Below are 25,150 nucleotides of genomic sequence, written 5' to 3' on the forward strand. Positions count from 1 at the left end.
CAGCACTTCATATAGCTAAGAATCCGGTTTTTCATGACCGAACTAAGCATATAGAGATAGATTGTCATTTCGTGCGACAACATTTGGTTTCAAACACGATCAATACGTTTCATATTAGGAGCAAGGAACAAAGCGCAAATTTGTTTACAAAGGCGCTAGGAGGAGAATCGTATGATCATATGCAATTCAAGTTGGGACTCGTTTTACCAAGTGCTCCAACTTGAGGGGGAGTGTTAGAATATGGTTCTGGGATATGCGGAATATGCAAAGATACTGTGAATTATCTTGATGTATATTTGATTGTAGAATATTATTTAGTTACCTATTATATAGGATAGAATTAAGGAAGGTCAAAGATATAGTCTAACATTGTAACAATATATATACGAGTTGTGATACACGTTGAATAATATCGAATAATACAACTTCTTCAAACTCTGTTTCTTCTCTATTTGGTTTTCACAGTTAACAATGACCATTTATCATTGTATTAATAATTGTTAATTCTAACAATGACCACAATATCCGTTGCGTCATGACCATCATCGCTGAATTAAGTCCCGTTCTTTTGAGTTAAAACTATCTGAACATAACTTGTTTGAAGATTTTAATGTGAATTGAACGGAATTAAACTTAACTGAAATTAAGTACAAAAGAACATTTATATAAATGCAGCTAATGCTAAAAAAACAATCACGGTCTTGAACAGTTACAAACTAAAGAAAAGCACAAATTTTACTTGTAACGACCCGCACCCAATTGAAATAACATTGAAAAGAAAAGGCAGTTGTGACTTGTGAGACGTCACAAGCAAGACAAGTGTCCGCATCAATCTACCGATTTAAGTTAAATCGATTATGTAATCTGATCACTGAACATAATCTACAAGGATAATAAGATTACATTATCATGTTTTTTACAATAAACTTTCAAGGATAAGTTATACTCCGTATAATACATGGAAGCAGAAATGGGAACAGTCAGAGACGACTTCGTTTCCCCAAATGAAAGAAGGATACTAAAACAACACATGAAGGAAAAGCATTGACGCCTCCGACTCTACTACACAAAAAAGATCAAGGAACTTATGAAGACAACCTATAGTACATTTGAGCCCTACACAAATATCGAATCAACACTCGAGCTCCGGTGTCAATATTGGCAAGCATGATACATATTGACATTATTCACCAGTTTCTCCGAGGTTGAGGGATTGAGAAGCAGGATATCCTTCTGCAAGTCAACTTTGTACAAATGTGTAATCCACTGTCCCTTCTCTTGCCATTCTCAGGATACCCTGATTTTCAACCAGACAGGTAAGTCGAGTCTAAAAAATTACCAACATCACCAACTATGTCGATCTCCAAGTGTCTGCTAACTATGTACATGGGATCAGCTAAGAATAGTCAGCAACTTCCTTGGCTCTCTGTCTCATCATCTCCATAACAGCTGCTCGTCGACGAGAATCTGACTGTTGCTGCAACCGTCTCACATGTTCTTTTAAATCTCTGAATATAGAAAACATTCCAACATGAGCGGATTATGATCAGCATACTCGAAAAAATACATAGATGAACAGTTAAGAATGAATTTTCTCTAAAACTACTGGTTTGAGGTACACGCATTATATCGGCAAGAACTAAACTAAAGACATAAAATAGCGGTACTCATGCACTAAAATTGCCGGCTCCTTTTATACACAAAAAAACAAAGACTTTTGAGGAACAAACCTGCATCGAGGTACATGACATTCTGATTCTTTACATGCTCGCGCATGAAGCTGAAGAAGATACCACATCTTTTTACATAGACCACATCCCCCAGAAGCCCGAGTTCTGCACTGTATCCCGTGACGGAAAAGCCCCTTGACTTTCCGACAATTAGGATACTGGCATGTTGGAGACCGGCATTGTGATGCATGCACAAGTAGTTCAAGCATTTTCCGAAGCTGCCAAACAAAACACTCCTCATTAGCATAAAATCAAACATAGTAAACTATAGGGAAGCAGGGTCCATTGAGGAACTGTTCTAAAAAACGAACCATTTTTTGCAACTTTTACTAAAAGAAGAGACTTTAATCATCATTAACCTGGTGCCTCCATAGAGGCTCACTTCCCGCAAGGTAAATAGTGGTTAAATGAACACAACATGATGCCATAAAACAAACTCGGCAAAAATTATGGTCATCAAAGCTACAAATCCTAAAACTAATGAGGGTGATCAATTTATGTATAACAGATAAGGGGCTGAACCAAAATCCAATTTGCGTATAATGTAAGCCAAAAAAATGTAACACAGTGGCCTAATTCTCATCCAATAGTTTGTATCACGAAAGAACTTTACTACAACAAATACTAATATTTGCATATTGAGACACAAGTATTCCAAACAAACCAGTCTATAAATAAAGGAATATAGTAACAGATTTGTCTGATGAATACAAGTATTTTGTACAAAAAAAGTGGCAAGACGGCTTAGACAGTAAGAAGACGAGAAAGGAGAAGACAACAAAACGGTCTAAATTTATTCGATATGATCACCTCTAAACTTCCTACTTTCCCCGTTTTAGGTTGACCATATTTAAACTTTTCATTTTTTTATGTAATTTGCTCGGATGTGATTTGTCACCCCACATGCTAACTGTCCTAAAGTTGCATTTTTCACTATATCTTATTGAATCTTCCTTAATTCTTGTGCTGAAGGAGTCATCAAGATTAAAGGTGGTCGGAGCGAGTAGGTAACTGCATCGAGAACTTATATAGAATAGTTCTCTACTACGCATCGATAAACTTCAGTAGGAATAAGAGATGAAAGTAAAAACAAATACTGGTACCTGTACAACACGTTGTTGCCTAGCCTCCTTATTCTGAGCGTCACGATCAGCGATGGTAGGATGATTAGTCAACTTATGAGGATGATCAATAACTCCATTCTGGTAACAAGCATTGCATACATCATAATCCGGACATGTTTCACACCTCCAGCCTTGGCCTGTCTCAATATCGAGGCGACAAATACAGCATGTTATAACAAATGCAGGAGCAGTCGGATTATGAAGATGGTATAGCACCATCATGGATGAATGCTTAGCGCGCCGTAGAGTATCATATTGATAATGATTTCCTTGGCAGAGACTCAAGAACGCCTGTCGTGTATCGAAAAATTCACTCTCAAGAATCTCATCTTTGTCCTTGGTGTCTTCTGACACGTCTGTAATTTCAATCTATGAATAAAAGCACTCGTATATTAGCAAGACAACAAACATGAAAATCTATTAAAAAAAGGATTTGTTTAAGAATTTGTTGGCCAGCGTTAAGCAAGTCTGTTATTATTATTTTTTGGAAAAAAGTCGTTTTAATGAACCATAACTCTTATTAACTCTGAATCGCCTTTACCGCTTTAGGTTTGATTCTATTTTATTTTTCTTAGTGCTTAGTATTGGCATTTGTTTGTTTATTTATTATCGCACTCTCTAATTCGTTGGAAATGCCTCATTTACTTTTGACACAAATATTAAAGTATGTGAGTGGTGCGGTGGGTCTCACCAATAAGGTAGTGTCATTTTACTACAAAAACATGCGCAAAATAGAACTGGGCAGTTCTAACTTCTAAGGGTAGGCCAGAAGTAAAATTGTGGTAAGAACAAGAGTTAGCTCAAGTGGTAAGAGCTCTCTTACCCCAATCATGAAGTTGGGGGTTCGATTCTTACCCGCGACATAGTGTGCTCCTTTGAACCAAAAAAAAAAAAAAAATTAAAATTGTGGCAAATTGGCAATCCCAAAGAGTTACACGGAGTATTGTTATTATTTTTTCAACTTTTTTATTCTTAAAAAAATCTCCTGTCTTTGCGGCATATTGCGACCTAATTCTCATGATTGTCTTAGCTTTCTATGTATAATGTTTAATGACTATCTATCAGGTATGTTGTGGTCTTTGCCTTTGCGGCATCAAATGATGATTATGTTAGCTGATCCGCTCATCCCAAATAAATTTTGGAATTAACGCCTATAATTGTTTTTATAAAACAGCAAAAACCCAAAGAATGTACAAGACATCTTCAAAACAGGATGAATCACAGACTATTAACTTACCTTCTTGAGTCCATGTTTATCCTTTTGATTGATGGGATGTCTTTCTCGGAGATCACGCTTCAGTTCTTCATCATAGCACCTGCAGTAGAACATTATATTTTACCATAACAATCAATTCAAGCAAACATCAAGCATTAGAAACAATGTATAATGTTGCTCTTGGACAATACAGGTAGAACTGGTTCAACAAAAGAATAATTTTATATTGTCCTCATTTGACTTTGGTCGCCAACCCATATCAACTTTAAAGATTTTTTTTCAAAATACAATAGATACGAGTTTCCAAAAATGATAGTAATTAAATATTTCCTTTGATAACTAAAATTGGACATAATATCTCCACACATTTTTGGAGAAACTATTAGTCTAACACTCTAACTTGACGTAGGTTGGCAAGCAAGGTCAAATTGGAACTATATACGGGATAAAGGGAATAGAAAGGCTAAAACAACCGAAAGATAATATGCCCCAAAAAACTAGTTGAATAGCTACTATGATACAACCCCTCCAAGACCTCCCCTTTAACTACGGTCACCAAAAAAACGTTGCAGATAAATACAGTCAGAATACCAAATCAAAAAGGATAGAAAAAAAAAAAAAAGTGGAGGATGATGTGCCCAAAAAAAGTAAGCAAACCACCCTTCCAAGACCTCCTCAATTTGGGCCGTCAAAAATCCTCTTGTCAGTGATACATAAACAGAAAAACATAAACAAAAGCCATGCTAAACGAAAAAGTTACCTGTCACAAAGTTCAAAACTTTTACATAGCTCACAGACCCAGCGATTTCCAGATACCATGAGCACACAACAATGCGTGCACGCATGCTGCAGATGGACCATAATGAAATCTTCTTTCATCGGGGCAATTGTTTCACCCAGCTGCAGGACAAATAAAAACAAGTAAAGTATTACATCCTCCTACTCTTTGGAACTACCCCATTTGCTTTGACACATGCAGATGTAAGAGAGCATGCGAAGTAGATAAATGGTTACGGACTTACGGTAAGAAAGGAATAACGAGGGTTCATTAGGTGGGCCATTAGATATATGTATTACTTTAGTTGGGTAAAATCCAAATATTTGCCAAATTTAGAAAAGGGCAAATTCCATCAATTAGACAGAAAATGAAAATGGATCAATTCCTAAGTAAAGGGGGGAGAATTTTAATTAACAATATGCAGCAACATAGGCTGATTGCCAATTACTCGCTTTAACCCAAATATAGTGTCCCAATCTGACTTTGGCAGCCAAATGTTCTCAACTTAGACAAATATTTTCTCACAAAATACAATACACAACTTTCAAAAAATAGTAATATGAAAATACTCTATAAATCAACCATGACTATTTTACATAGTGTATTATTGCAATACGAACAATAAACTTGGGCATAGTATATTGCCACAGTGCAATGATAAATAAAAATCAGCTTAATCACCACCCTCACCCAACATGTGAGTTCTTGATAACTACAAGATGTCCACGAAGAGACGAGCTCTTGGTAAATATCAACAATTAAAAGGAGAAAGAGATTAATGTTGTAAGATGATAATAGCCAGGAGTAGAACCAAGACAAAAGCAAGTAGCAACTATGCATATGTAGATAGGCGTTAATAGTGTAATGAACATTACTTTATGCATAAGGATAATATCCTTGGACGCATTACTGGAGAGATCCAACTGTCCAGATGCTTTAAGAACCCTCTTCGTTATTGTCTTTTTTATCGTTCCTTTCTTGTTCAGTTTCCTACCCTCTTCTTCCTGATTAATCTGATTGATGATATCCTCGGCAGCACCAGGCCAATAATCACCATCAAAATATGGTAGCCTGGCTGCAGTAACCTTTGCCTTGGATTCGCCAGTTTTCATGAAGAAATTATCATGTAGATTAGTAAGGTCGACCACGATATTTTCCCTTATAGCTTTTCTAAGCATCGCCAAATACCTGAGCAAGAATCATCCATATAATTTAATTTAGGAAGCAAGTGTTCAACCAAGATATGGCACTAAATGTTACGGAGTAGTAACTAAATATTCTGTGTCTCCCACTGCTTGTTTACGGTTGCCTTTGGATTGGTTTTTTATGTAAGTAGAAGCAAGTGGTTGAATAAGCCTTCGTATTCATTATGCGCTATACAGCACATGCCTAAAAAGGAAACGAAAACTATTGGTTGGGTCATACTAAAGTATAAAATAATATCCACATGAACTAGGGGTAACAAATACTATACATTATTGGAAAAATCACCATACCACTCCCTCAATTTATCAGATTTGGGCGTCTTCTGGATCTCAGGATGGCAATAGAGAATGTAATCTTCACCCTTTAAAGGAGGGCAAGCCCATATGTAACAACTTGCAAAACCCCGCTTCTTGCAGTAATCAAGGTACCCAATCTTCGATGGTGAAATGATTTAATGAGCATGTGAAATGAATTAGCAATCATACTTCATCAATGAGATTTAGAACTGAAACTAAAATGCACAATGGATACAAACATCAAAGATACAAGACTCACCAAAATTTCATGATAAACAAATGTACGAAGAGCCTCTCCAGTCACTGCTCTTACATCAGGCCTAAAATATTTCACTGAATCGAGGTACGACAAATAAACACGGCGTTGATTTGGAGGAAGACATTCTGAGCCAAACTCTTGAACATACATGCCATATAGACACACTTCAACTCCTTCAATCTTCTGAAATAGCAAAACAACCTAAAAAAGCAGATTCTAATCACACTCTGATACACCACAGGACTTTGCAAGGTATGATAAAAGCTACAGAAAAAGAATAAAAGCATAGAATCAAGCCTTAGATTTGTAAGGGAACTCCATAGGATAATTCTCATCGCGAAAAATCTCAAGAAAACGTGGCTTCACTTCCAACTTCTTATCAACAGATGACACAACCCTAACAACTATATCATCTGCTCCCAGAACCTGACAATGACAATTTCACATGCAGAATCAGAGAAAACTACCAGATGAAACAAACAAAAAAAACATCAATCATTCTTAAATCACAGGGCTATTGATGACACGACTGCAATAGCTAAACATACATTCTTTTCAATAACATTTTTCATCCAGCATTCTATAAACTGCAAAAGGTATAGCTCTGCAACAAATTAGGAAAGAAATGTCTAGGCCACTATAGCCTGGGAAGAAGGTCCTAGCACTTCTTAACCATTCTCTATAGCATATCTCATTCACAAAAAGGAACATTTTATGTCGTGAAATATATTTAATAATCAATCTCATATAGATGAGTCATCGAGAAAGAATGGCATGATTGCTAAAAGAAGATCAAAGAAAATAAGTTACTAAGTAATAGATGCTATCGATTAAAAGACACCAAAGAAAGTGACGCCATGCAGCAAAAGACACGAGGGGGTGATACTATTTACAAGAGAAGAGCAAGAAAATTAAGCTCTCGAGCAATCGTGAGTTATCTTGTCTATAAAGAGAAACAAATGTTAAAATTCCAGTGTGAGTGGAGCACTAAAGTCTAAATTAAAAGAAAAATGCTTAAATTCAGAAAGAGTGGAGCACTAGACTCCAAATTACAATATCGGAAAATATACTAAGCCAACCTAATAAACACACAGAACTATTACACTTCTGATGAATTTTCTAATAGGTTAATCTCAGAAGTCAAAACAAATCAAATGTACTAATCAGGAATGTGGTAGCATACCATCCCCTCCGCAAAAGATAAAACAAATTAACAAATAATCATACATCAGTAATGTGCCAATAAAGAGTACCTCATCATAACTTTTCCCTTGGCTTCTTGCCCTTTCTAGTCTCTCATGTCTCAATCGCTTAAATAGTCGTTTCTCTATGTGATCACTAAGAACAGTTGTTGGCAAATCCTTTGCCCCAAGAACAGCACTCTGTGGTAATGGTGTGCGCTCCCCCCGTTCAACCTCTAGTATATAGCAATTTGGGCATGTATATTCAGCTTGACCACCATCATTTCGCCTTCCATTAAATAAGGCACATATCTGATGTTGCCAAGCTTCACATCTATCGCATTGCACCCACTGCAACAAATAGCATAAGAATGAATAACGCGTCACTCAAAGACAGAGTTAGAATAATAAAGAAAAAATGAACATAGAAAATAAAAAAGGAGAGCATGCTAAACATTCAATACTGATATACAAATAAATCTAAGAACTCAAATGAATCTAAATGAGTCAAGATTCAAGAATAACATACCCATTCTTCTGTCTCGTCATCATTTTTTTTCTTCTCCATCCTTCCCTTGGACATTGCAGTTCCATCAACAACTATTGTATCGCCACGAGCCTCATTATAGCACGAAATACAGAAGTAATGTCGTGTATCACCAGCTCCCGCGGTATAATAAGGAGCATTTCGTTTAATTCGAGCACCACAAGGAGTACAATAAATAGATGGTGGTTCAAAGGAAAGCTTCTCAACTGCACATAACTGACAGGAATTTTCACTCATTGCTTGTTCCATTGCTTGGTTTTTCTCTACCTTTGCCTTGCTCTGTACGAGATGACACGAGCAGAAAAAGGTAGATATAAGTAACTAATTACTCTGAGCCTTTTATGTCAACTCTGATCAGATGACTATGCCAGATTTTCTTTTCAGGTGTGCAATGTCCAAGTGACAGTGCCATTAATGTACAAGAATAACGCTTCACGCTACATTAGCTTTCCCAAATCCCATACCTTCACCTGGCTCACACTCCTTCCATTCAAATCCAAGTGCACCGGTCCCACCTTTTTCGTGAGCAAATTTTGAATTTGTGGCACTTGGAGCTGAATAGGAGTATCTAACAATATAAACCTTCATATTCTCAAAATTCAAGCTACATATAAGGATCCGTAAAGGAGATCAAAGTCGCTCCATCAATAAGGAACCTTTTTCACTGCTAAAAGGCGCCCTTTGATGACCACGTAAAAGGTAAAATCTTAACATAGTGAGGTTGTTTTTGGATGACCACCAACAACAATATCGTGGTGCCTCGAGCACAGTCACGACATAGTAATAAGCTATGTATGCAACCTTACCACTGTGTTTTTAAATTACAGACACATTTCTGAATGACCTATAATAAATATTGGATCTTCATTTGCATCAACTAGCAGCAACTTCACAATAAAAAAATGAGTACAATTTATGCAAGCATATAGCGGAACCAAAGCGTAGTAATTTGTCTCTAGTGAAAATGGAAATTGTTTCCAGATGACCCATAAATAAAATTGTTCCAAGAACTACAGCCACCAAATGATTCAAAAATAGTAGTATGAAAAACAGTCAGCAAAAAGTCCAACTATTCAAGGAGGGTGAATATCATAGCCAAACTTGTCCTAGAAAGATTCAGCAGCAAGATGATGTAACAATGACTATCAAAATTAACAAGTAATCAGATATCACTGAAAACGTGAAAATCAACCAGAATAGATCGGCCACGTAAACAAGTGAAATAAATAAACCCAAGGGAGTGACAGACCTGCCCAACCCACTGTCTAAGGCCAGTAATGTGCTCCCGAACTTGCTCTGGAGTGAATAATTCAATTAAAGATACACCCTTAATCTTTGGCTTTCCGGACTTTGTTCCAGCTCCTTGTTCAGAAGGCTGAACCACCTCTTCTGGCTTGAACTGGCCATTATCTTTTTCAAGTTTGACAGTTTCTTCCTTAGGCAACGAACTGGTATCATTTAAGGCAGATCCACTATGAAACCGGTGGCTGGAACCAATGTCAGCAGTTGTGTTTTTAATTTCAGTACCATTTTGATTATGGAGTGAGCCACTGGAATTGTCTGCCTTCAAATCTGGATACTCATACTTATTATGCAAAAAGTCATCATTTTTCTCATATTCATTTGACTGCACACTGTGGGGAGCATGAGATGAGCTAATACCATTAACCGGGGCAAACATACTTCCATACTCAGGCGTAAAAGATTGAGAAGGTAGCTCTGACTTCAGTCGTTTAACAAAAAGCTGATTCTTTGGAGATTCAACAACTTTTTCAGAGGGCTGTACAGTCACTTTTGGTTGGGGTTCTACGGTTTCAGATGATTTGCTTGGTTTACTTATTGAACGCTGCAACCCATTCGAATCCTGGCAAGTACGCAACTTTTTCTGCGCATATATAAACTTTTTGAAAGGTACACAAACAGGACAATTGATTTCCCTGCAATTTGTTTGATGAGCAAGAATTCTCCTTGTGTGAGCACACCGAGGATATAAGCATGTAACTGCCTTACAGCTATCCAAATGCTCTAACAGCTGTTGTGCCATAATGCAACGAGATTCCGCGCATTTTCCTGCCGGAGCTTTGCACCAACGTGCATGACGTAAGAACAAAAGCCACTTTAGTTGGTTTCGATAATTTCTGTCACGATGTTCGTTTAAAGAACTATCATCACAACCTAACCTGGGTTGATCTACAATGCTTCCAGGAGCAACAATTTGGCCATTACTAGAGACTTCAGAAGACAAATTAATGCAGGGAGTTTCATCATTCCCAACAATTAGATAGCGGAACTCCTCTTGAACATGTTCATGGGATAAATTTCCAGCCAATGATGTTCTGTCATTGATAGAATGCCAATGACTATTAAGTAATGCTTCTGACTGAGCTTCATGAGGCTGGGTACTGAACTCGTTTGTATGTTCGTCAGTCATCATTGGCTGATGAACTTGCATGAGTGTTGAGTGCATGTCCTGAGAAGCAGAAGGAAGAGAAGGGAATTGAGAATTCCTTGGAAGGTTTCCTGAAGAACCTTGTGGCTGGAAAATCTCATTTTGGTGCTCCATTCCATTTTCAGACTTCACATGATTACCATAGTCAGATACAAATTGCGACTGAAATGTCTCACTTTTTACAGAAGTCTGAGTCATCTCAGTTGGCTGCCTTTGTTGACCATATGTAGTAGACTGTTGCTGATGTGGTATCTGATGAACATGTTGTTGATACTGAGTAGTAGAACACTGCGTGTCGTTTCCTACCAGTGTCAGCGTTGACTGAAAATTTACTTTTTCGTCTTGTTCAGCCGAGTGAGGCATCATCATAAATGAAACTGACTGTAAAGGCTGCGAATTCATTTGAACGCTTACAAGGGGACTGGATCTAGGCGTAGACGACGATCTTACTTGATTTACATTCTGATTATTAATCAATGACTCAACTGAAGCCCCGGTATTGTAGAAACTTCCAGGTCCCGAAGAATCACCTGCAAGGCAAACAAGTTACATCCAATGGATGTTGATGAAAGCAACAGTCCTCAAGAACATCAAAGAGGAAATGCACAGTAATCCTTGTGTAAGATGATTGTATACACACAAACAAGTCATCAATTCGATTATAATAAGAGGAGTACTGAATACATCTACAAATAGGTAGATTGTATATTTGTATGCAACCAACCGACTCATACAAGTGTGTGTAGGAAGAGAAATAAGAAGAACCTTGTACAGCAGGCCGCTGAAGTGCATCTTGTGGTTGTAGCAAAGGTCTAAAAGAGGCATCAAATGATGGTGCGGTCAAATAGGTATCAGACAACCCAGAACCGTTCACCATTTGAACACTATTTCCAAATCCACTGTTCAAAGTACCGTTTTGGAACCGATGCTGCAATAAAGATCTCATTCCACTGCCAAGATTCTGTAACATGCGGCTGTTCTGACCACTAGCTTGTCTTTGGGGCATCTGTTGTGATACCACAGGAGAATCAGCACCTGAAAACATACCCTTGTTAGAGTTCTCCACATTAATTAACGTTTGGTTATTGCTGCCACTGTATCCTGGAGTCGGCATCATTTGGCTCATAGGTCTCTGCCCAATCATCATGTTGTTTCCACCCGAATTCATGGAAAAGCTTGATGTTGATTGCTGGTAACCATTTGATAAAGATCCTGCAAAAACAATTGTCTGAAAAAGTCCGAAATATCTCATTGCAGTAACAAAACAGACCTAAAATAAAGAAACATATAAATACCTTCACCTGCACAGAAAGAACCACCACGCATACCAGAAAATGATCCATTTACAGTTGACATTAGGTTTCCAGTGGTTGGAATTGAGGATGACATGCTACCATCGGTGCCAGCTGTCATCATAGTTGGAGCAACAGCCGATGAGACATTAACATTGGGATTTCCATTTTGTGGCATACCAGGAGTTGGCATCATTGTAGCACCAGGAATGGTAGCATTTATAAATTGTGAATGCTGAGGCGCATGATTAATTGGTGTAGGTCGTTTAACCAACACTTGCAAGCGGGTCTCAAGAGTATTCATGTTCATGTATTCCTCCTAATAACCAATGTGAACGAGAAACGTACGAGATTAATAAGAAGATTGATCCTCAAAAACTGACACCACAATGGAAGAAAAAAATACAACAAACGGGCTTTCTTCGTAAATATAACCTGCTCTAGAAAAAAGACCGCATTAAGTGAAAGGCTGTGATGCTCGGACTCTTCACCTGACCCTGAGGATCCAGTGGACAGGATCCGGACATGGATCCTTGACGGATCCTTCTATGAGAAATCGGTGTGAGAGTGTTGTTTTTAACCTATGTTTTGTACAACAGCCCTGTATCAAGAGTGATCTTGACATGAATTTTAATGCTCTAATAATGTCTTCATTCATGTTAAACATGAAAAAACTACTTTTCCTTTCTTTTCTTTGACTTTTTTAACTAATAATCAATTTATTTTCAAAAAAATAAAACATTAGCCGAGTCCAAATTCAAATTAGGATCCTCGTATCCGAGTCCTTGTTTTTGAGATTTCAAGGATCGGACCTCGGATCCTCGTATCCGAGTCCGAGCATCACAGGTGAAAGGAAAACCTAATCAGAAGAAAAGTAGAAAACACCACAAGGCATCCCACTATCCCAGGACCAGAACAAAAGATGGAAGGAATAAAAAAATATACCTTTGTTGTAGCTGACTTAAAAAGCCCCTCTTCCAAACGTTTTGTTATATCTTGACATCTCTTAGAAAAAGCCTCATTGGGCTGTGATTGTCTCAGCATTAGAGTCTCATAGCTGGATACAGCAAGATTACATTTCATTATCATACGGGAATGATCAAACTAAATATGGAGTATAAAATAATAACCAATGATTCAAAGGACCATCTCCATGAATGGTGAATGTTTAACAACTAAGACAACTTGTTTGCATTTTGCAATCACGATAACATGTAGCAACAGCCGCATAGCACAAACCATAGTAATAAGCAATCAAGCAAGTAGCTTAATGATTGAAGCAGTACAGAGACACATACGTGATATGATCGTTTTAAAAATAGATTTTCAATGAAATAAGCTAGTCGCCAAGTAATTTGCATTCAATAAGAGAGATTATAGAAAGCATTTGAGTCCTATCATCCAAACTAAAGTGTGCAACAAAATGATACTGTTTGCGAAGAAAAACAAAAGAAGGGATACACCTAAAAATTAACCCATTGCTTGTAACAAGAAACTGAAACAGGACAAACCGACTTGCCTCTCCAAATCTCATATTATATGCGGAAATCCCAACAAATGATGCACACACAAATTACTTTCACACTTGATATTTTTACACCTTTAGATACCATTGATAGTTCATCTGAACAAGCCATACACCGCCACAACCAAAAGACTCGGTCCATTGATAGAACATGTACGAGGAAAAATCATTCTCCTAGTAACATTACAACCCTCCCCCCCCCCCCCCCCCCACAATGGGTAGGGGTATGGAAACAAGAACAAAAACATTTGGATTTGACATGCCATACTCATCAAAGAACATAACTAGTGACTAGAAACATGGGACTTCTGTTTTTAAAATGCATGACACTTTGACGTAATTATCCACCTTTGAGAGCGTATTTATCCACCTCACTAGAAACATCATTTTGTATATGGGCGTCACAGTTTGCGAGTGTAACAATATTGAAGATAAAAAAAAACCTCACATTTTGTCTCTCATAAAGCGCCTTATTCTAAGAACTTCTGTGTCCATCACAGATGGATTATTCTGGCCATTAAAGTTCTGCACTTGTGTGTGGAAAGAATTCCCATTCTGCTCCAGCAGTCCAGGCAGCTGATTAGCAGCCTGGTTAGGTACTTGCCCAGAGAACTGTCCTGACATGTGTGCCTAATTATTCATTTTGAACAGGCAGATTGCCCCAAACCTGTAAATGCATTAGTCATATGAGCTTCAATTAGGAGTTCATGACAACACCTTATATCACTTATATTAGCTTCAATGTGAAGAAAAACATCTGTGCCAACCTGTAAAGAAGCTACAGTAACACAAATGGAAATTATTTCATGTAGTCTCGGTTATTTCCTCGGGGAATAAAGGGCATAAATAGAACTGTTACATGATAACACAGACTTGACAGTCTGGACATGACACGTTATCATTAAAAAAATACACCTTTAAGGTATCACGTAAAGTGCAGCTACAAAACCACTTCATATAATCAAAACAAACTAGAGAAATAATGTCAGCAATTGCAAGCATGATATTCAGTATCGTTCAGACATAAGACCGCAACCGAGTTATCAAGGTTTTCAGAGTTACCGTAACCTCCTTTTAAGGTAGAGATTAAATCTCTTAATACCATAATTGCAAGTCAAAAACAATAAATTAATATAACGTTAATGGAACCTGCAGCCTGCTGCCTGCATCTAGCAGAAAGACGTTCAGTGTTCCTATTTTCTATTTAAAGTAAGGATCAGTTCAAATAAGTAAAAGTAAAAAAGAAAACAAAATGAGACACTTCCGGTTAATGGCAGTTCAACTGTTCAAGACAATGATTAGATTAGAACCCGAGATACCTCCTCACGGAAAATATCCACAAAGAAAGGAATTAGATAACCAGATTCCTCACCATACCGAACTGCAACTCTGTTCAACATATTCGCACCCATATCTACAAGGGCTACAACTCGAAGGCACTCAAAAACCGTTTCCCTAGCAGTCAATGCGAAGAAATCCAATGCCTGCAACTATCAATTATACTGACATAGAGTGGAACAGGTAGTGTAAATGGCAGTTCCTCGTCAAAAATCGAACTTGCAAGCAAGTGCAACTGTGCAATCCCCTTGAGGCCTTGATCACACCTTTGGGGGACACGAGATTCTATGTCTACGAAAAAAAAAAAATAATAATATTCGCGAGCAATGTAAATTGAAAGCTAATGTGGCGGCAACTCTTTTGATGCAAGATAAAATTTCAAATCATCCAATTTACATCTTTTCACCTTTTTTCGAACAACCCTGTATTAATAACACCCACCTCAGAAACAAAGCTTCCATTTTTAACATCCCGCATCGACTAAAATTGGCGGGTAATTTAAATTCCCACCAAACACAAGATAACATTTTAACCAAAAAAAAAAAAAAACAATCAATCACTTATCAAAACTCCAAAATTTACTACCTTTGGCATCAATTAAACATTTCTCGAATCGAAATCAAGCTAAATACTAACCAAAATTACACATTAAACAAACATAATCAATCGCAAAGCATGGAACTTAACATCAACACACAAACAGCAAACAAAACCGCAAGATCACTAATAATCATACCAACTTAATTAAAAATCAGCAAAATGTCGGTGCCCCAGATGAAATCAACAACAATATGCACACTGTAGGTGAGATAGAACAACAATATTATTCACCAGAAGTTGTCGCATTTACCTTTATACCAAAAGCCCCTAATTAAACCAGCTAAATTGCTCCAAATTAAAGTCGAATTGCACCAATTAGGGTTCTTCGGAAAAACCTAATTTGACAAAATACGAGCGGAATTTTGAGGTATTTGTTTTGGTATTTTTCTAGCGAAACAGGTTAAGTAAGGTCAAGTGTCTTATTTGTATGTCGATTGTATTGTTTAGGTTAGTGTTTTTTTTTTAAATAACCCTCTTATATATACTTCCTCCATTCAACTCCAAACTACCATAAGACACTTTTTTCGTTTCACAACGTGTTTTTGCGCAGAAATATCATTAAATACGTATATCAAAAAATTATAAAAGTTACATATTTTTAATGTACTCGTAAAGACGAATCAAATAAGATCCCACAAGAATATATTTTCACTTATATATTGAGAGAAAATTGCAATTGAAGATTCATTTGTGAATAGTATGCAAAAACCAAATTGGTAGTTTGGAGTTGAATGGAGGAAGTATAATTTTTTACAAAGTGTTTTTTGTAAATAACCCCTTATATGTACCGTTTTTTACAAATCCAAAATTTACCACCTAAATTGAATTATGCGACCACTTTTATAAAACTCGAATTAATTACGACATTACAACTTTAACTTATCCAAAGTACCTAAACTACCCTTATTAATTAACTCACCCAAACCCTTACTTACTAAAACCCCCAAATCAATTGATGAATCTCTACAGCCCCAAATCATCAATTGTACAGTCTCGCATTCTCCATCCTCATCATTAAGACAGAGGTTTACGAACAAGCATAAATCCAACTCATTATGCATTCGATTTCGGACCGCATAAATCATTTTTTTGTCCGAAAGATTGTATATTAGATTGTATATTAGTATGTCCGGTCTCTTGAAGGTGTTGATTGCTGCTTTGAGTCCGGTGGTGCGAGAGTGTGCGACTGAGTTGCTATAACGAATTGGGTTACGGGGTGAGCCATGGGGGAGCTCGTGAGTGTTACAGGTTGTAACAGAATAACTGAAATAAGATCTTGGCGCCAAAAATAGATAAAAGGTTGTTAGAAGGTTGTTAGAAATAAGCTGTCATTAGCTGTCAATTAGCTAAGAATTGGCTGGCATTTGTATATAAGTCAAGTTCTTACAATTGTAAATCATCATCATTTTTACCAGAATTCTTAATAAAAACACTACTACAAATACAGGCAACCACAACGGCCCTTTAACAACGCTTATTCACGAAAATCATCAAAACACGTTGTAGAATTTATTCCGCGAATTTTACCAAACTTAATTACAACGGTTATGTGTTGTTAACCGTTGTTATTGGTTTTAACAACGGGTCATACTTAAACAACCGTTGTTAATGAAAAAACTAATAACAACGGTTAAATTTTAACCGTTGTTAATGGTTTGGCGCCAAATTAGTGAAAAGTAATCACAACGGTTATATTAGAACCCGTTTTTAATACGTTTTAACAACGGTTGTAGACTCAATAACCGTTGTTATTAATATTATGAAAATCTTAAGAACAACATATTGCTTTATTCTGCTATACGCTACAAACACAAACACAAGCTAATACTGCTACTATATCATCCTCCATTCCTCCCTGATCGTCTCTCTGTCTTCATCTCCGTCACTGTTGTCACGTCTTCTCTCCCTCATCGTGTTTATCAATCAGGTATATATATGTTTCTTAGCAACGCTTATAACTAGATATAGGATTTTTTGGGTTATTATCTAATTTGTTGATAATTTAGCTTAATTGCTTTCCTGAATTTCGTTTATTTGTTTGCCTATTATTGTATTTTCTGAATTAATTGCCTATTATTACGAATGTAGAATAATGACTCGAACTTGGATGATTGATGCAAATATGAGTGACCGCACCTACAAGGATGGTTTAGCTGAATTTTATGAATTCGTTTTGAACAATTTGAAAGGTTCTTCTAGTATTGCATGTCCTTGTGAAAGATGTGGTAATATTAGCTATATGGCTTTTCTGGACGTTAAAATACACCTAGAAAAGTGGAGATTTAGTCGATCCTATACACTTTGGATTTTTCATGGGGAATCATTAGAGGAAGAGAATAACTCTGAAGAAGATGATGTTGAGGTACACGAAAGGCTAACTGATGATCCTGAGTTTGCCGAGTTTTTTGAGTTGGAAGAGTTGGAAGTAGAGAAGTTGAATGTTGGGTCTATAGATAATGAAGAGAATGATGATGAGTCCATTGCTTTTGAAGATGTAGGTGATGACACTAGTAATTGGGATGACCTTAACAACATGTATGAGAAGTTGTGTGAGTCCAAGCACCTCTTTATCCTGGTTGTAAGTTCACAAAAATGTCGGGTGTGGTGAAGTTGTATAATATCAAGGGGGCAAATGGGGTGAGTGACACGTGTTTCACTAGTTTTTTAGCCTTAATAAAGGAGTTGCTTCCTGATGGTAATGTTCTACCTGTTAAGACATATGAGGCGAAAAACTAATAAGAGGAGTGGGTATGAAATATGAGAAAATACATGCATGTCCAAATGATTGCATATTGTATCGAAAATTATATCAAAACTTAACCAATTGCCCTAAATGTTTGGAGTGGCGTTATAAGGATAAGGAAGGGATCCCGGCTAAGGTGTTGTGGTATTTTCCATTGATACCAAGAGTCATAAGGATTTATGCGAATCCCGATGATGCAAAAATGTTAACTTGGCATAAAACAGGAAGAATAAATGATGGAAAGCTAAGACACCCGGCAGATGGTAAGCAATGGAAATCGTTCGACGCTAAGTATCCCGAGTTCGGCAATGAACCTAGAAACTTACGTCTAGCGCTGTCCATGATGGAATGAACCCACACGGAAACATGAGTAGCCAACATAGTACTTGGCCGGTAGTGTTGGCTATTTATAACTTACCTCCATATGTGTGCATGAAAAGAAAGTATTTGATGTTGTCGTTGTTAATTTCCGGCCCTAAACAACCTGGAAATGATATAGATGTATATTTGGAACCTCTTCTAGATGATTTGCGATTGTTGTGGGATAGTGGGATAGAAGTATTTGATGCATATAAGAACGAAACTTTCAATTTGAGAGCGATGTTATTGTGTACAATATCCGACTATCCGGCTTATGGCGACCTTTCTGGGCACACAGTTCATGGGAAAGAGGCTTGTCCATTGTGTGGGGAGGATATCGAGTCTGAATACTTGAAGTCTTCTCGTAAGTATGTGTATATGGGAAATAGGAGGTTCTTGTCTCATGACCATTGTTATCGCAAGATGCAGAAAGCATTCAATGGAAGACAAGATCTTCGTCAACCTCCTAGAATTTTGAGTAGGCATGAAGTTTATCGAAAGTAAAGCATATTGAGATAGATTATGGGAAGAAGAGCGGCTCTAAATTGTCTACTCGTGGATATAAGAAAAGATCCATATTTTTTGATAAACTTCCATATTGGCCTCGACTGGAGGTCGCATTGCCTCGATTTCATGCACATTGAGAAAAATGGCCGTGATAATATTATCAATACCCTTCTGAATGTTCCTGGTAAAACAAAGGATAACGCCGCAACTAGGGAAGATATGAAAATGATGGGTATTAGGCTAGAGTTGGCACCACAGAAGAGAGGTAATCGTACATTTTTACCGCCAGCAGCTTTTACCCTTTCACGGAATGAGAGAAAAGAGTTCTGTGCATGCTTGAATGGAATTAAAGTGTCACATGGTTATTCGTCGAACATCAAAAGCCTAGTGTCGATGCAAGACCTAAAACTCACCGGGTTAAAGTCACATGATTGTCACACTTTGATGCAACAATTACTACCTGTGGCTATTCGTTCCATTTTACCCGAAAAGGTAAGATATGCTATAACTAGATTCTCTCTTCTTCCAGTCCATATGCGAGAAAGTCATCGATCCCGATGACGCGGATTCATTGCAGGACCTCGTTGTAACCTCTCTTTGTCAGTTGGAAATGTATTTTCCACCCTCTTTCTTCACTATCATGATTCATCTGATCATTTACTTGGTTAGGGAGATTTTGTACCTTGGGCCCGTGTACTTGAGATACCAGTATCCTTTCGAAAGATTGATGAAAGTCTACAAGGACTATACATCTAATCGGTATCGTCCGGAAGGTTGTATTTTTGAACGCGCTATTTTAGACGAAGCTCTTTCATATTGTTACGCTCATCTCTCCCCCGAGGAGTTGATTGGCGTTCCTAAGAATCGTCATAGTGACTGGATGACCGGAAAAGGTATTAGGGGCGGGTTGAAAAAATTGTGACACGTGAAATGTTGCATTTAGCACACATGTATGTGCTAAACAACGAAGATGAGGTGCAACCTTATATTCAACAACACAAAGATGAGCTCAAATACGATCACCAAAACAAGACCGAGAAGTGGATTGCGAACGAGCATACGAAGACGTTTCCAGAGTGGTTTAGGAATATTGTCTTACGATTATCTGATCAAACTGGTGATGACATCTCTCCTAGGTTACTACGTCTTGGTTTAGGTCCAAATGTCGGGTCACCTTTTACAACAGTTTTGCCATTAATGGATATACTTTTTACACCCGCGAGCAAGATGAGGTGAGCACAATGCAAAATAGTGGTGTGAGTTCTGAATTTGAGGCAATGCACTTTGCTACTTCAAAAGATAAAAAGCCTATTTGGGGAAAATGCCTTTATTATGGTATTATTCAAGAAATATTGGTACTAGATTACATTGATTTCACAATGCCTTTGTTTCGATGTAACTGGGTTGATAACAACATCCATTGTGTCCGAAAGGATAAGATGGGATTTACGTTGGTCAATCTGGGTAAGGTTGGCAATAATAAGGATGATCCTTTCATAATGGCATCCCAAGCTAAACAAGTGTTCTATGTCACCGATCCTATGGATAAGAAGTGGTCTCATTGTATTGTCTATAAGGAAAAGAAGGAGTAGTCCATCCGATAATGGTGATGATGATCGGGATGTCGTTTTTGAGGGAATGGATCGGTCTACCACTCGTATCTTATTTCGACGATGTTGACACTGATCATGAGGACACTGAAAGCATCTATATGCGTGATGACCATGGTGAAGGTATTTGGGTTAACGAAGAAACTATGACATCCAAGAAACGTCCCCGATCTTGAGATAGTTCATCAGGACACAGTATGCATGCATGCTGGTGTAAGTTGTCTTATTTTCTTGATCTTATTATTAGATGTGGATGCTGGTGTTGAAATTGCTGAATAATGTTGCAGTATGTATTGTTACAGGTTTGGACTGTAATGGAATTACAGTAATTTTAAAAAAAAAAGAGGTTCAACAATAACAACGGTTATATTTAAAATACCCGTTGTTAATACTTTCAACAACGGGTGTAGTACCTCTACCCGTTGTCAATTATTTTTTTTGACATATTTCATTTTGGCGCAAATTTGGTGAAAATATATTACAACGGGTATATTTTAACCGTTGTAATAAACTTTTGACAACGGTTTACTTTTATTGACCCGTTGTTATTAACATATAACAACGGTTCTTCTTTGAGCACCCGTCAAATAGTTTGTCTTAATAAAAAACTAATATAGAAACCCATACAAAGATGCCATACACAAACACACACAACATTATTATTAGTTCAACCGTTGGTATCCTGAGTTAATTCTTCTCTCTTTCTCGCTTTTTACATTCTCGTCGCCGACCGTCGCCCGATTTAAAGCCGAAGCCCGATTCCGTTGCCTTCCCTTATCATCCTGCTCGTTCTCTTTATCATCATCATCAACAGGTATGTTCACTTTAATTTTGTGTTTCGTCATTAGGGTTTTAAGACGATCATCTTGTTTCTTTTTCATGCATCTGTTTGTTTTTCGTCTTCTTTGTTATCTTTATCATCCCGCATCATCTACTTTACTCCTCTTATCAGGGTTTAGGATTTTAGAAGCTCAATCTGTTGTTTTAAATTTTCATTCCTATTAGGGTTTAGGGTTTTAGATAATACTCTGCATGTACGTTGTTAAGTTGTTCATTTACTATATCATTCATATTTGGGTTTTAGGATTATCATGGGTGAAAAACGTAAAAGAAGTCAAAAGAATAATGAGCCTGGTGATAATAAGCCTGGTGAGAGGGGTGCTACGAAGTACAAGAAAGTCCTTGCGGCTATAGCCGCTAAACAAACCGTTCGAAATAACATGGAGTGAGATGAGTTTCCCTCTTTTGGTCCAAATGCGGGTCTTTTCTCCAGTTGGATTGGTGCTTGCACAAGACAGTTTGTGCCTATCCATTTAGATGATGTTAGAACTTTGAATCCAAAATTGGCGGAGTTATACTTGGCTCGTGTAAAGGAAGGCTTTATTATACCCGATAAAAGCCATGATGAGTATTTAATGCATAAGGCGGCGGATGTCCACAAAAGGCGGTGGAAGTGTGGCGTTGCTAGGGATTGGTTGTATGTGGACAAGGCAACGGGGAGATGCGTAAGAGCCCACCGGAAAACAAGTGTCCCACCATCAAGCGGGAAGAATGGGATCTTTTCAAAAGATGAGAACTACGAGAAGTTTCAGGTTAAATATCCTCGCCTTTTAACGATTTACCTATCATTTTTTTAATTAATGAGTCCTTTATATAATCTTTTTATTATCTCATCTACTTGCGCTTTTATATAATTATTTGAAGGCCGTTAGCGGAAGAAATCGTGCTAACATTTCATGCAAGAAGGGGAAATTCTATGGTTCTCGAGGCGGTTCTGAAAAGATAGAAGAGGACCTCGTAAGTAGCATGCATTATTCCCACAAGTGGGACTTTATTTTTTTAATCACACTTGGACTTGCATTGATACACATTTACGTGTATAAATGTTACCATGTTAATGTGTAGGTGGCAAAGGGAGTGAAAGAGGTGGATCGGCATGTAACTTATAAACAAGGGCACACGCCTAAAGGATCCCGGTCGTCGCGTGACAAATATGATGAGGAAGTTTTGGCCAACATAGTAAGCATTATTTTTTTAAGACGAGTTCATTACTAACTTTATTATTTTAGTCACAAATATAATTTGAAGTTTATTTAATATATTATAGGACAACGTATTGAAAGAGGTAGAAGAAGGGAAATTCACTCCTAGTGGTCGTAATGACGTTCTTGCTAGAGCGATCGGCCGAGCCGAACATCCAGGTCGTTTGAGGGCGTCCCGTTACAGGTTGAGTAACGAAATATTATGGGAAAACTGCGCCGATAAAGAAGAAAAGGAAGACTAAGTCTGAGAACGCTGACATGGTAACATTTATTCTATTATTTTCATTTAAGTTCAATTCACATGTTATTGTTGGTATAAAAATTGCTGACACATTACATTCTTGGCAAGCGACTTGATTAATGGCATCCGTACTAATAAAGCTGAATCTTTGGAGGTAAGCTTTCCGAAGAAGAAGTGAAGATGATGGAGGATGTCATTTCTAAAGGGGTAATAATAAGGTACAACAGATTGGTGAAGAGGCCGCTACTACCTTGGCAATACATGAGAAGGAAGTATCGGTCAACGAGATTCAGAAGATCGGGTACCTAATAATGCTTCTAAAGTTGTAACAACTAAAGCCGATCAGGTACCTAATACTTCCTTATTTTTCTTTTGTTTTTTTTTTTTTTGGGTAAGATCGGGGGTGTGTTCACTTTGCCAACTTCGACATGGTGCCATTGAATTGGTTAATTTTATTAGGTAAATAATGGGTCCGAAAAGGAGATGCAACTTGAGAAGACGGCTGATGGAAAACGAAGATACATCCCCTTCAAGTCGGTTCCTGTTTTCGATAAGGTATGCATGAAGTGTTTAATTAGTTAAATTTATATGAATGTTGAAGTTTGTGCAAAAATCGGCCTGAGACAGAAAGCGTTTTTGCAAAATCTTTTGAATTTTGAAGCGTTTTTGCAAAGATATAATAATGTATGTGTATATTCTTCAGGCCGTAAACAAGAGGCCAATTATTCTTGCTGACCCTAATAGAATCGAAAAGCCACATGTGCGTGTTGGCCGGGTCTCGTAGAAAACAAATCTGCGCAAATGAAACGTAGTTCATGGCGAAAAACTTTTGCCGAATCATAGAATAGTAGAGATAACTACAGTCAATCCAGCCATGAAAACTTTCAACCGCTGTCCCATTCGTGACGACATTACCATTCTGGGAGATGCGCTTGGAAGTTTCATCCAATGGCTTGATACTCACATCTACTTGGCGAAGATATCTCCGCCGCCCGAGCAAATGAAAGCAAATTGGGGTTAGAAGAAATACCTTTATATATATGTTACATTTTTAATTGTTGAATGTTTTTATATGTTAAATTTATATGTTATTTTTTTTTTGTAGGGAACAAAAAAGGCGGCTTTGGCGGATAAGCCTAAGTCCACAGACATGCCAACGACCTCGACTTCACAACAACTTGATGAGGTATTTAATTAACTTCTCCATTTTTTTAAAAATTAACCTCGCTCCCTTTATTTATATTTTTTCTCTATTTATAAAAAGCATGGTAATTTTGTGTAGGGGACAAAAAAGACTAATAAGCCTAAGTCCCCACCAGTCTTACCTGCTACTACTACCTCATCATTGAAAGAGCAGGTTGACGAGGTATTTAATTAAGTACGCTTTTATTTTTATTACTCCAACTAGGATATGTTACCTTTGGATTTTTTATTATTTTTAATTATCTACTACATGTGTAGGCTGGTGGTAGTAGCACAAAATCAAAGACTCATTCTTTCCCGGACCTGAAAGTTAGGACTTTAAACTCCACACAATATAAAGGGAAGGATTACATGCAAAAAGTAAGAACGGTGACGATGATGAGACTGCATGAGGAGGCTGGCCATCGCATAGCCACCGAGCAAGTGATAGTTATTCCGCTCGAGGAGGATATTCTAGGGGCTGAGCGCCAAGCGCTTATATCATGGGATCTGCTAGTCGTATAGGCTGGCCTAGACCAGATTGATATATCACACATATTTGTTTGGATGAAGTAAGTTTCTTAATAAATAATTTCATAGTCTAATATTCTGACTACTAGATAGTGTTTTAAATACCGGAATTAATACCGTAATAATGTAGGATATTGAAATTGAGAGTGATCCCAGAAGAATATTCCATCCGATCTATACGGATTCTGTGCCCCTATGTTTTATCTTTATTTATTCCGGATTTCTCGTTCGAACAACGGGTAGATTATATTGCTCAAAGAATTGGCGACAACCAAGAAGCTGATTTTTGGCGCTTATAATGAAAAAGGGTAATAAACAAATTAATATTACGTTTTCCCCTACAATTGCATTTTCATACCTAATATATGTACTTGTTAATAATGATGATGTCTC

The 25,150-nt window shown here is 37.4% G+C and overlaps 2 protein-coding genes across 2 annotated transcripts; one reads left to right on the forward strand and one right to left on the reverse strand.

The window, feature by feature from the left end:
- Positions 1–832: 832 nt before the first annotated feature.
- LOC141627413 (histone acetyltransferase HAC1-like) lies at positions 833–15,991 on the reverse strand. The gene is made up of 17 exons (XM_074440692.1): positions 15,792–15,991; positions 14,052–14,270; positions 13,024–13,135; positions 12,082–12,397; positions 11,552–11,998; positions 9,587–11,316; positions 8,320–8,616; positions 7,863–8,141; positions 6,907–7,035; positions 6,610–6,810; positions 6,345–6,487; positions 5,724–6,036; positions 4,831–4,970; positions 4,092–4,170; positions 2,834–3,223; positions 1,731–1,948; positions 833–1,508 (listed from the first exon to the last, which is right to left on the reverse strand). Exons 2-17 carry the CDS (start codon positions 14,225–14,227, stop codon positions 1,397–1,399), a joined length of 5,082 nt encoding a protein of 1,693 aa, XP_074296793.1. The 5' UTR covers positions 14,228–14,270; positions 15,792–15,991; the 3' UTR covers positions 833–1,396.
- LOC141628433 (uncharacterized) lies at positions 15,134–24,751 on the forward strand. Its single transcript, XM_074441579.1, has 4 exons — positions 15,134–15,178; positions 24,150–24,230; positions 24,327–24,410; positions 24,506–24,751. The coding sequence occupies exons 1-4, from the start codon at positions 15,134–15,136 to the stop codon at positions 24,749–24,751; spliced, it is 456 nt and encodes a 151-aa protein (XP_074297680.1).
- Positions 24,752–25,150: the final 399 nt, after the last annotated feature.

Source organism: Silene latifolia, chromosome Y, assembly GCF_048544455.1.
Source record: "Silene latifolia isolate original U9 population chromosome Y, ASM4854445v1, whole genome shotgun sequence".
NCBI classification, from domain to species: Eukaryota; Viridiplantae; Streptophyta; class Magnoliopsida; order Caryophyllales; family Caryophyllaceae; genus Silene; species Silene latifolia.